The 13,298-nt window shown below is 44.5% G+C and overlaps 1 protein-coding gene across 2 annotated transcripts in view; it reads right to left on the bottom strand.

Annotated features, from left to right (window-relative positions):
- Positions 1 to 5,020, bottom strand: part of RAB5A (RAB5A, member RAS oncogene family) — a gene marked incomplete at both ends in the record, with an annotated part of 29,354 nt that extends 24,334 nt beyond the window's left edge. For both annotated transcript variants that reach the window (XM_080715732.1, XM_080715731.1), the window contains one exon: positions 4,858 to 5,020. In XM_080715732.1, coding sequence (XP_080571858.1) covers positions 4,858 to 5,020 — 163 coding nt within the window. The remainder of the gene's footprint in view (positions 1 to 4,857) is intronic.
- Positions 5,021 to 13,298: the final 8,278 nt, after the last annotated feature.

A 13,298-nucleotide genomic window follows, 5' to 3' on the forward strand; every position in this document is an offset into this window, starting at 1 on the left:
GTTCAGAGTTAAAAAAACAAAACCAACCAACTTCTCCAGACATTGTGCAGGCTTTCTGGTCATATGCTCTCTTAAGTACTCAACTCTACCTGCAGCAGGAAGACAGCTATGGATGGGCAAGCTGTGACTGGCAAGGGACACGCTCTACCACTGGGTTACACTCTCAGCCCAGCCTTCCTGTTTACACCACTAAAAGAAAAAAAAAAAAACTTTAGTTTTTTTCAGCCAGGTGTGGCAGTACACACTTGTAATCCCAGTACTTGGGAGGCTGAGAAAGGAAGACCACAGGTTCAAGACCAGCCTCCGCTACTTAATAAAGACCTCTGCAATTTAGTGAGACAGTTTCAAAATAAAGAAAAACAACAAAAAAAAACTTTCTCTTTTCTTTTTCTTTTGTATACTAAAGATTGAACTCAAATACTTTATCACTATGATTGTACGTGTGCACCCATTTGCAGCTTTAAAAACAATTTTTCCTTTTATTTTTTTATTTTTATTTTTTATTTTTTGCAGGTCTGGGGATGGGACTCAGGGGCATTTGACCTCTGAGCTACAACCCCTGCCCTATTTTTTATTCTTTATTTTGAAACCGGGTCTCACTGAGTTGCAGAGAGTCTAAGTAGCTGAGGCTATCTGCAAACTGCAATCCTCCAGTCTCAGCCTCCTGAATGCTGGGATTACAAGTGTGTGCCACCAAGCCAGGCTCAATTTTTCCTTTCATAAAAATTTATTTTTTAACTAATTAATTTTAGGCGCTGGAGATCAAACTCAGTGCTCTGCCTCATGCTAGCTAAGTAAAAGCACAATTTTTAAAAGCTTCTCGGTCTACAATACCCACCAGTATTCCAAAACAAATGTCTTTTATGCATCTCTCACAGTATCCAAAAGGCCAATTATCCAGAAACCTTAAATATTCACAAAAGAACCAAAAAGCTAGTATAAGAGAACTACATGTAGCCAGAATAGATGTGACAGTCATGCGAATTTATGTAAATTTATATTTCTTCAGAATGTAACTGAAAATAAACTTTCTTTTTGTGTATATCCTCTTTTGGAGGGATACATACATAATAACTAACAGAACAATGGTTGGACATTTAGGATTATCATTATTTTTTGTGGTACTAGGGGTTGAACACAGGGACATTCTACCTCCAAGCTACACCCCAGCCCTGATTTTTTTTCTTTTATTTTGAAACAGTGTCTTACAAAGTTGCGAAGGGCCTTCACTAGGTAGCTGAGGCTAGCCTGAAACCTGTAATCCTCCTGTCTCAGCCTCCCAGGTACTGGGATTACAAGCATGCGCCACCACGCCAGGTTTAGGATTAATTTGAGCCGGTTTAGGATTAATTTGAAAAGTATTTGGGTGGCTAAGAAAAGAGAATCACAGGTTCATGGCCAGCTTGAGCTACTTAGTGAGATCCTCTGCAATTTATTGAGACTCTGTTTCAAAATAAAGAATAAAAATTAGAGCTGGTTGTGTAGCTTAAAGGTAGAATGCTTAGAATGCTCCTGGGTTCAATCTCCAGTAGCAGAGTCTGGTGTGATGGCACATGCTTGTAATCCCAGTTTGCATGCTTGTAATCCCACCTTTCTGAAGGTTGAGACAGGAGGATTGTGGTTCAAAGGCCAGCCTCAGCTACTATTTAGTGAGGCACTTTGCAACTCGGTGAGACCTTATTTCAAAACAAAGAATTTAAAAAAATAGGGCTGGGAGTGTAGCTCAGAGTTAGAATGCCCTTGGGTTCCATCCTCAGTGCCAAAAAAAAAAAAGGAAAAAAAGAATTTTATACAACCTAATACTACTACATTCCATCATACAAAAGAATAAAAGCAGTGTACTAGTGAGTTAACAGAGGCAGTTTATTTGGAAACAGGGTCTCACTAAGGTGCCGAGAGCCTAAGTAGCTGAGGCTGGCTTTGAACCTGTGCAACCCTCCTGTCTCAATTTCCCAAGTGCTGGGATTACAAGCATGTGCCACCACACCCAGCTTGCTCAGGCTGATCTTGAATTTGCACTCCTGCCTCAGTCTACTCAGCAGCTTGGATTACTGATGCGTGCCGCCATACCTGGCTTCAATACACAATAATTCAAACTCAATACAAATATGCACACAGGGTTCATCTAAGTGTTAACGAAAAGCTGAACACAGTAGAACCAAGCCCATTCTCAATTTACAAGACAATTATTTATCTATTTTTGTGGTACTGGGGATGGGGCATTCTACCTCCAAGCTGCACCTGGGCCTCATTAAGTAGCTGAGGCTGTCCACGAACCAGGACCTTCCTGTCTCAGCCTCCCAAATGCTGGGATTCTAAGCATGAGCCACCACATCCAGCTTTTCATCAGATTTTCTAAGTCCTAAATCAAAGACTAAGCAGAACACTCATCATTTGAAAACAGTGCTATTCCAAGACAATACGACAAAAATATGAACAGTGAGAAATAACTCAGCAAAAACTAACGTGAGATTGTGCTAAAACTCAATAAACATTTTATTCTGTGCCAAGTATTAATAAAAAACTTTACACCAACCATCTCATTTCTTAGAAAAACATCTTTCAACTTAGGTACTATTGTTTTATACAAAAGAAAAATGTGAATGTGACTTGCCTAGAATCACACTTTTTATGTGATTCTAGAGCTAGAATTTAAGGTGAAATGTTGTGTTGGTGTTAAAAATAATTTTTAAGAAGCCGGGCGTGGTGGCGCATGTTTATAATCCCAGTATTTGGGAGGCTGAGACAGGAGGATCGCATTTTGAGGACAGCCTCAGCTACTTAGTGAAGCCCTTTACAACTCAGTGAGACCCTGTTTCAAAATAAAGAATAAAAAACGGGCTGGGGGTGTAGTTCAGAGGTAGAATGCCCCTTCCATACCCAGTACCACCAAAAAAAAAAAAAAAAAAAAAAAAAGGAGAGAGAGAAAAAATTTAAGTAAGTCTTGTTTTTCTAAATTTTAACAATATTTCCCTGTTAGAGGTTTTACAAGAAAAACCAGCCAGGAGTGGTGGCACACATCCGTAATCTCAGTACCTGGGAGTCCGAGACAGGAGGATTGCATGCTTGAGGACAACAGCAAGATCCTTTTTAAAAAATGAAGGAAAAAAAAAACGGGGTTGAGTGTGGCTCCAATGCTACTGGGCTTCAGGGCATGGTAGCACGCACTTGTAATCCCAGGGGTATTTATTACAAGGCCGAGACAGAAGGATCACAGGTTCAAGACAGCGCCAGCTGCTTAGTGAGGTTCTCCTCAACTCAGCGAGACCCTGTTTCAAAGTAAAGAATAAAAAACGGGGCAGCTGGGCTTGGTGGTGCATGCTTTTAATCATAGGTTTGGGAGGCTGAAATAGGAAGATCGTGGTTTGTGGACAGCCTCAGCAACTAGTCAGTGAGATCCTTTGCAACTCAATGAGACCCTGTTTCAAAATAATTAATAAAAAATAGGGCTGGAGATGTAGCTCAGAGGTAGAATGCCCCTGGGTTCCATCCTCAGTACCACAATACATACATACATAAAAATAAAACAATGTAACATTAACATATATAAATGTAAGAGGCAGATAACCACCATTATACTGAGCCTATTAAATGAAAATTAAAGTTACTTAGTATGTTTCCCACATGTAGAAAAAAGATGAAAAGGTTCTGTAATTTACTAGAAGGGTCTGATATTACAAATAAAATTCAAGTGCATTTGCTCACGAACATCCACTTAGATGTATAAAATTTTGTTTCTGAAAAATGGACTCTAAGAAATGGCTGTAAGTCATTGAGTTTGCTTTATGTATTTAAAATGAGTTTCTAAAAGTATGAGGTTACGACATTTACAAATACGTTAAAACATTATAAATCTTAAAAAACCATGTGATTTCCTCTGCCATCACTTAATTCAAAAGCATCACTTAATAGATGAAATGAGCCCGTCGCCCCGCTGCTATAGAAACATGGGGTTCTTTTATTAAACTCAATTTCTAATCTTCAGTCCCTGACAGCAGTGCACGCTGTCTCCTGCCCCGCTTGCTCCCGAGGGTGGCGCTCACTCTGCCTTTTCCTCTGGCAGGTCCCGTTTTCCTGACACGTTCCTTTCCATTAGTTAGTTACTTACCTTTGCTATTCTCTCACCCTAAGTGCATTCTTACGTTGTGTACCTAGTAGCTTTTAAGCAATTTCATAAATTGGTATAAATTAACTTACAAATAGCCTGGTTACACAAAATTAGAATTTAATGTTAACCCTTTTACTATTCATTCAAAAGTCAATATAATTGAGCATGTAGTAATTTGAAGAAACTTCTACTCAGGAGCAAGAAACAGATAACTTTCAAACCTGACTAAGGTAGACCATCAACTCTATTAATGTTCCATCTGTATTTCAGACATAGTACGACCAAGCTGGAGATTAGCCAGGAAATAAAAATGTAGAAATATGCCATCATAACAAAAATCACAGTAGTGTGTGTGTGTACACATGCGGTTTGTACATGCTGGCTTGTGATCGTGGAGGCTGAACACAGAACCCGAGGGTGTTCCACCTCTAAGCTGCCTCTCTCCCGCACTGGCCCTATTTGAGTTTGAAATGGGGCCTCAATTTGCAGAGTGTAATCATGAAGTTGCTGAGCTGGCCTCAAACCTTCAACCCTCCTATCTCAGCCTCCCAAGCACTGGGATGACAGGCATGCACTGCCATGTCTGGTGCTCAAGACAGTTTTTAAAGCTTGAGGTCTGGTGAACAGCTATTTTCTTCCCTGTATGACACGCTCAGGTATTCATCATCACACATTTGGAACACCAAAGTACTTGTGTGTGTGCGAACATATGACTCAATTAAATAACATAAAGAAAGAACGAATCTCACCCCCAATAGTACTCTCTTGAAACTCATGGAACTGGCCTTTCACAAAGCGGAGCACCAGGCTCGACTTGCCCACGGCGGACTCGCCCAGCAGCACGAGTTTGAACTGGCATATTTTGTTCCCAGCACTTGGCCCGTTGGGCCTCGTGGCTCCTCGACTGGCCATGTCCAGATGTGCAGGTCCTAACTTCACACTTCCAGATGGTCTTCCAGGATGCAAGGTGTCAGTATTTTTTCTTTCTGGAGATAAAAAATCCTGCCAAGAAACAAATATGAATTAAATATACAAATCACAGAAAAGTCTAGTATTAATCACCTTAGAAGCTTTCCCCATGGCACAATTTCTGCATGGTAATTCTAACTGCAGTTGGATATTCAACGCCATTTATTTCATTACCTTTGCTTGTGAGGGTGGGGAAGGACGGGGGTCTTAGAGACTGAACCCAGGGGCATTCTACCTTTGAGCTATGCTCATAGCCCTTCTTATTTTGAAACAGAATCTTACTAGGTTGATCAAGATCTTGCTAAATTGCTGAGGCTGGTCTCAAACCCGTGATCCTCCAGTCTCAGCATCCCAAGTACCGAGATTATGGCCCTGTACCAACATACCCAGTTTTTCACCCCCCTCCCCAGCACTGGGGATTGAACCCAGGGGCATTCTACTTCTGAGCTATACCCCATCCAACCCCCCCCCCCCCAGTACTGGGGATTATATCCAGGGGCATTCTACCTCTGAGCTATAATCCCCCCCCCAGCCCTATTTTTAATTCTTTATTTTGAAACAGGGCCTCAGTAAGTAACTGAGGCTGGCCTCGAACCTGTGATCCTCCTGTATCAGCCTCCCTACTACTGGGAATACTAGGGTATGGCACCACGCCTAGCATTTAAAGGCATATGTTTCAATCCTAAAATTATTTTGCAGCTATCAAGGATTTTTCTTTAAAGCCAACTTTCAGCTGGGCGTGGTGGCGCACGCTTGTAATGTCAGTGCTTGGGAGGCTGAGACAGGAGGATCACACAGGTTGGAAACCAGCCTCAGTCAGCTATTTAGTGAGGCTCTCAGCAACTTAGTGAGACCCTGTTTCCAAATAAATTATAAAAATAGGGCTAGGGGTGTAGCCCGGAGTTAGAATGCCTCTGGGTTCCATCCTCAGTACCAAAAAAAAAAAAAAAAAAAAGCCAACTTTCAGGCTGGGAGTAGTGTTACATGCTTGTAATCCTAATTCTTGGGAAGCAGAGAGAGGAGGATAGAATGTTAGTAGCCAACCTCAGCTTCTTAGTGAGGCCCTCCGTAACTTACTAAGACCCTGTTTCAAAATAAAAAATTAAAAATAAAATAGGGCTAGAGGTGGAGCTTGAGATAATGCCCCTGGTTCAATTCCCAGAACTGCACCTCCCCCCACTTTTGTGTGTATGTGTGTGTGTGTGTGTGTGTCTGGGGATGGAACCCAGAAGCATTTGAACTCCAAGCTACACCCCCTGCCCTATTTTTTATTCTTTATTTTGAAACCGGGTCTCACTGAGTTGCAGAGGGCCTCACTAAGTAGCTGAGGCTGTCCGTGAACTGCAATCCTCTGGTCTCAGTTTCAGAATGCTGGGATTACAAGCACGAGCCACCACGCCCAGCTCAACCCCTCTATTTTTTTTTTTTGAAGATTTAAAGAAGTTTATTAAAAGATAGAAATACAGAGGAGAGGTACAGCTCCATACTAAACTGGCATGAAGGGATGACTCGAATGAGTACACCAAAGGAATTACACGTGGACTCAGCCTTTTTTATACCATGGCCTCCATCTTGTTCAGGTAATCCTTCATCCCCTCTATTTTTAAAAGCTAACCTTCAAGCCGGGCGTGGTGGTGCACGCTTGTAATCTCAGCATTCGGGAGGCTGAGACCTGGAGGATCACAGTTTGAGGACAGCCTCAGCTAGCTACTTAGTGATGCCCTCTGCAACTCAGTGAGACTTGGTTTCAAAATAAATAATAAAAAATAGGGCAGGGGGTGTACCTCGGAGGTAAAATGTCCCTGGGTTCCATCCCTAGACCGGCAAAAAAAAAAAAAAAAAAAAAAAAAAAAAAAAAAGCTAACCTTAATTAAAGATGTTTATTACTTTGTATCAGGTAGTGTTTTAAGTACTTAACATAGTTGCTCAACAACATAAGTACTACTACAATCCTCATAAATGAGGAAACAGAGGCACAGAAAGGTTAAGTAACTTGACTGAGGTCATACAGTAACTGTGACAGAGGTGAGACAGAGCTGAGTATCAAACCCAGGCAACCTGAGAGGTGACTCAAAAGTTCAGTTTCTGAAGCCAGACTACTTAGGTTAAAATTATTTTGAACAAAGTATATAAACGGGAAGCTTCCAGAATATAATCTAGATTTTAGTATTTTAAGTCTTCTGTTATATAGCACACTTTTTTTTCATTTAATTATGGTGATTTTAGAGCAACAAATATCTGAAAGCCCCAGCTTTGTGTGCCTGACAGCTGAAAGACCTAAACTTTCCACATCTGTTCTTATATTATACAAAGAAATGCTAATGTTCTTTATCTGGTGAGATTAGTAGCCAACTTATTTACTAACTCTACTTGTAAATTTTTTATGTTTTTTTGGGCTAACAGTATATACGCTGTTATTTTCTATTTAACAATATCTGGAAAAAAACCTAGCCTGAATGGTAACTTTTATGTCTTCTTTAATTACCTAATAATGGCAATTTTTTTTGTGTGTGTGTGTGTGTGTGTGTGTGTGTGTGTGTGTGTGTGTTACTGCAGGTGGAACCCAGGGGCTTTTCTACCTCCGGGTTACACTCCCAGACCTATTTTATACTTTATTTGGAAACAGGGTCTCACTAGGTTGCTGAGAGCCTCACTAAGTAGCTGAGGCTGGCTTCGAACCTGTGTGATCCTCCTGTCTCAGCCTCCCAAGCGCTAGAATTACAAGCATGCACCACCATGCCTGAAATAATGGTAATTTTTAATCTCATATTTTAAGTATTTTTAAAGCCTACTCATTAGTTTACTCTGATCTTTAGCATAAATCTAATTGTATTCTTACTAATAAAATATATTAATTCCAATGAGTCCCTAAAAACTTGGCTATTTTTAGTTACCTCATAAGAGATTACTTCTCCATAAGATTTTGAGTTTATACAAGACCTTTAATAATATGAATTCACTAATAAACATATCTATAGATCTTAGTTCTCAGAATAAAATCACCTCTTATCCAAACTGTGCCTTCGAAGTGTGTGTGTTTGTGTGTTTTACTGGGGATTGAATCCATGGGCAGTCTAGCACTGCGCTAAATCTCCAATATCCCCAGACCTTTTTGTTTTGAAAGAGGGTCTTGCTAAGTTGCTGAAGGTCTTACCATCTTTTACTAATACATACTGACATATTTACAGATGAAATGGTATGATGTTTGAGTTGCTTCCAACCAATAAGGGTATAAATAAAACTACTACCCGCCTCACTCCCCAAAATACATGAGATTCAGAGGCCTAATCTTAGCTAAACCAATTTCTTCCTGGGCAAATTCTTTAATTTCCAAGTCTCTATTTATATAACACCTAACTGGTATGGCTGCTGTGAAAACGAAAAGAGTTAATATAAGTAAATAATCTCGAAAACAGTGCTTTCTGCACAGCAGCAATTGAAATGGGCAATTAGAGTGGCCCTGTGATAACATCCATCAACAGACTGCCAGGCAGACTGAAAATGCACCCATACGTCTTCAGATACACACATCTAAACGCCCCAGTTTTATCCACAACATTGCAAACTGCTTATGAAGAACGACGTACTCCGAAGTTCTATGGCAGTTCCAAAATGTCAGGAGAAATACCAGATTCCCAGAGAAAAACCAAACAAGATTCTCATTTATCTTTCTTAAGGTATATGGCTACTAGATCATGACTACTCCTAATTACCTCAAGCAGGAAATAAACTAAATTTAACCTTAAATCTACAGTTACCATAACATTTAGGTTAAAAATTACCACGCAAAGGTTGGGGATGTTAACCCAGCAGAGCATCTGCTTGGCATGCAGGAGGCTCTGGGTTCAAGTCACCAGCACCACTACCACAGTAGGGGAGGGAGGGGGCGACAATCATTTATATTTACTGATTACTGCAACTTTTGTTCTGCAAAACAAAGATTTTGTATACCATACAATTTAAATCTTTTTACAATAACGAGTTTTCCATAGCTCAAAGTCTTTTTGTGCGCCTTGATTTAAAATTTAATTTTTGCTAGACACCGTTGCATGTACTTTGCTTACAACAACCCTCTAAATTCAAATTATCTTCATTTTGTATTAAGAATAAAGATTCTGGCCAGTCTCGAGTATCCCCAGAGGTGTATACGTAGGTGTTTTTTCTCGTTAGTTGTGAGAAAGGCAACTGATCCAACACTTTGCACTTCAGCAAGACAAAATCGAAGTAGTCAAACGTTCGGAGCTTTAAAGTCTCAAAGTCCCAGGGAGGTAAGCAGCTTCCAGGGAAGGAACACCAGGAGCAGGTTCAGGGTCTCACCCCACCGAGGGAAGTCAGCGGCCTACTTATCTCTGATGTCTAAAAAGCCGCAGTTCACCACCTCCCATAGCCTTCAGAGAGCCTATTTTGACCAGCCTCCCCCTCCACTTCCACTACCCGTCTTTGGAAGCCGAGGGTGGGCGGAGCTCCCCACATCCACACCTGCCGCGGGCCCGGGTTCCTGCTTCGGGGCCACCTGATAGCAGCTGATGGCCTGGCCCCGACCGCTGGCACAGGCAGCGCTCCGAGGCTCTTTGGCCATCTTTCCAGCTTCCCCCGAACCCGGCCTCGCTTAGATCCAGACCCCCGGGGCTGTCAGGACAGGGGCCCAGCGGCCCCGCGGCCTCCAGTACGCTTTCCACGGCGCCATCTTGAGAAGGGAACGGGGTGACACCCGTCGTTGCCTCTCTGAGTCCCCGAGTCCCAGTGTCCCGAGCTCCCGGCGGGATGAGTCACCAGCGCTGGCAGGACCAGGCGCCGGCTCCCGCAGCTCCCTGGTCCCGAAGGCCGGGCGCGCGGGGCCCGGGGCGGGAGCTCAGGGCGCGCAGGGCCGCGGAAGGGCAGGGCACCGCGGGCACGCCGGGTCCCGGCCCGCGGCGCGCAGGGCGGGGCGGCTCGGTTACCTGGGCCGCGCGTCGGGGCCGCGGCTTCCCGGCAGCAGGGCCCAGGCGTGGCCCGCGCTCGGCAGAGGCTGTGGCTGCGGCGGCGTCCCCTCCTCGCGCCGCGCCGCTCACACTGGACGCTGCGGAGCCCGAGCCGTGGTGCCGCCCCTGCCGGGCTCCGTCCCCGCCTCTCTCCGCTCCGCCTTCCTCTCCTCCTCCGCCGCCGCCGGCGCTCGAGTTCCCACTGTCTTCCTCCTCCCTCCTCCGCCTCCTCCCCTCAGGCCGGCCGCCGACTCCTTCTCGAACCAAAACACAAACACTCCAGTCCCAGCGCCCGAGCCACTTCCGCTGCCCGGCGCCGACCCCGCCGCCACGTCGCCGCACGCCGCGGACTACGCCCTTTCGTCACTTCCGCCGGCGCCGGCACGCTCCTTCCGGTCCACAGACCCTGCTCTCAAAGCCTCCCAGCCGGGCTCGGGGGCGGGGCCAGCGGGGCCACGTGATCGTGCCTGAGGCCGGACGCGCGGTCACGTGATTACACCGGCGGCCCAGCGTGCGGCCCCGCCCCGCCCGCGCCATTGTTATCTAGGCAGGGATCGCGGGGCTGGGTCTCCGCGGCTCTGGGGCGGGGGAGCTTTCTCCCTGTCTTCTCTGGCGAAAGACCCCGACGCCTTCGGTTTGTTTCGCTTAGCTTCCATGGGGCGGCTAGGTGCGCTCTGTACGTTCTTTCACAGACCCTCTCTCCACATCTCAGTCTTGAGATTTCAACCCCTGACATGTCCCTGAAGACATGTCAGGGTCGGTAAAGAGCTGTAAATCGTGTTAACGATTTCGGGAAAAGAATAGGACCTCCCCATCTCAAAAGGTGCCTGTAGGTGGCGAGACCGGAAAATAATAACTAGCTTTCATTGAGAATTTACCAGGTTTTGGTGGGGAGTAGGGAGTAGCTAGCTTTTTGTCCGAATTTTTCTTAGTGAGTTATGGTACTAAACGCTTTACTGGAATTATTCCTATTACACTGCTAGTGTCTCTGAAAGTAGCTTACAAAGGGTTTCCCCACCTTACAGTATCAACTGCACAATTGGTTCTCTGCTGTAAACCCAGCGCCAGCACAGTACCTGGCAGCCAGGAGTCTTCAGTCATGACAGTGGAATTAATGAATGAGGCGTGCCTGTTTTACAGGTAAAGAATTTGAGGCAGGAAAGATTGAGTAACTTCTTGTCGATGATCACTGCCTGTGATGGAGCTGGGTTCCTTTTTTTATTCTTGTACTAGGAATTGAACCCAGGGACATTCTACCTCTAGGCTACACCCGGAGCCCTATTTTATTTTATCATTTCATTTTATTGAAAGAGGGTCTCACTAAATTGCTGAGGCCTTAAGTTGCCCAGGCTGGTTTTGAGCCTGAGATGTCTCAGCCTCCTGAAAACAGAGACAGACAGACAGTGAGTGAGTGTGTGTGTGTGTGTGTGTGTTCTCTTATTAGGGTCCTTGTCCAGTGGCTCTGGACAAAGAATTCCAAGGACTAGTGAAGAGTATAGAAATAGTAAAGTTTTATTTTAAGTTAGGGAAAGATAGAGGACAAAGCAGACCCACCCCCAGTGGAGGGGGTCTTAGAGTGACCTTGAAGCCTTTGAAGAATGGACTTGTGTATGTGTGTTTGTGTGTGTGTGTGTGTGTGTGTGTGTGTGTGTGTGGTGCTGGGGATTGAACCTAGGGGCATTCCACATCCGAGCTACACCCCCAGCCTGATTTTTCATTCTTCTTTTAAATTTATTTATTTTTTTGCCATACTGAGTTTGAAATTCAGGGGCATTCTACCATCAAGCTATACCCCCAGCCCTATTTTTTATTCTTTATTTTGGTGGTACTGGGGGTGGAACCCAGAGGCCTTCTACCTCTGGGGCTATACTCCCAGACTTTTTTTTTTTTTTTTGGAAACAGGGTCTCACTAAGTTGCTGAGAGCCTCACTAAGTAGCTGAGGCTGGTTTTGAACCCGTGAGATCCTCCTGTCTCAGGCTCCCAAGCGCGGGGATTACAAGCGTGTGCCACCACGCACAGCTTTTATTCTTTATTTTTGAATCAGGGTCTCCCTGAGTCACAAAGGGCCTCATTAGGTAGCTGAGGCTATCTCAGCCTCCCAAATGCTAGGATTACAAGTGTACGCCACCACGCCGGGTTTAAACCTTCTTGAAGTTTTCTATCTTCTTTTATGATTGGTCAGAATTGGTTTTGGGGACCAATGACTTTTGCAGTTTCAATCCTTAATTTAAGTGATCATCTGTGGGCTGCTGAGGGCTTGATTCTCTGGCGCCCAGCAGTTTCTCACCTGCCTGCTCACTTCCCCAACCTCTCAGAAAGGGGGGATGCAGATGGTTGCTTTAATTCTTCCTGTTCACAGGTCCTCTGCCCTGCCTCACTCCAACATACTGGGATAACAGGCGTGCACAACCACGATTCTAACCTTAAGAGCCGGATTCTAATCTAAAGGCTGGCTGTGCAACGTGTGTTCTAAACAGGATTTTAGTGAAAGACAAGATGTTCATTATCCTGTACAGCCGGCCTAGTTAAGATATGCTTCTCTGGTTAATTCCCACCCCACACAGTCTCCGGTGAGGCATCTGAAACCCAGCCAAAAAAGGAAGAAAAAAAAAAGGATTCTGATAGGAGAATGTTAAGTTCATTTTTCCTCAATATGGGTTTCTTTTCAGTTTGGAGTGTTGTAGCCCTGCAGTGAGGGCATAAACACTGTCATTGAAGTTTACCTGGGCTAAATGATCTTGTGGGTGCTCATGTGACATTGTGCAATAAAGATGATGTGAATCCTTCAACAGCCAGTTTTGAGATCAACTCCCCAGTTACCAGAAGGATATGTCATAGGTGGATGGTATCTGTGGCACTTCACCCCCAAGGGGATGTTCCAGTATGATACACTAGTCATGGTTATAGCTTGTGGACAACCTCAGAAGGAATCAGGAAACAGGACGTGTCATATCAGCTCTGTCAGGTCAACAGCATGCCCCAAGCCAAACCTATTCTAGGCGCAGTGATTTGCAATAACAGCCTCCCAGTCATGCCGCCATTGGGACTGCGGCATCATATTCAACTCTGCCTTTTTTCCCCTCGTAAACTGTCATCCATCCTATCACTAAAATTTCTCTAGTCCCCAAATTTGAGGTCTAATCCCAATGTGTGGGCCATGGGTAGTAATCATTTTGTTCTGTTTTTGTGGCATTGAGCATTGAACTCAGGGCCTTGATCATGCTGGGCCAGTGCTCTACCACTGAGCTACACCCCCAGC

Source organism: Muscardinus avellanarius, assembly GCF_963383645.1.
Source record: "Muscardinus avellanarius genome assembly, chromosome: 18".
In the NCBI taxonomy this organism is placed as follows: domain Eukaryota; kingdom Metazoa; phylum Chordata; class Mammalia; order Rodentia; family Gliridae; genus Muscardinus; species Muscardinus avellanarius.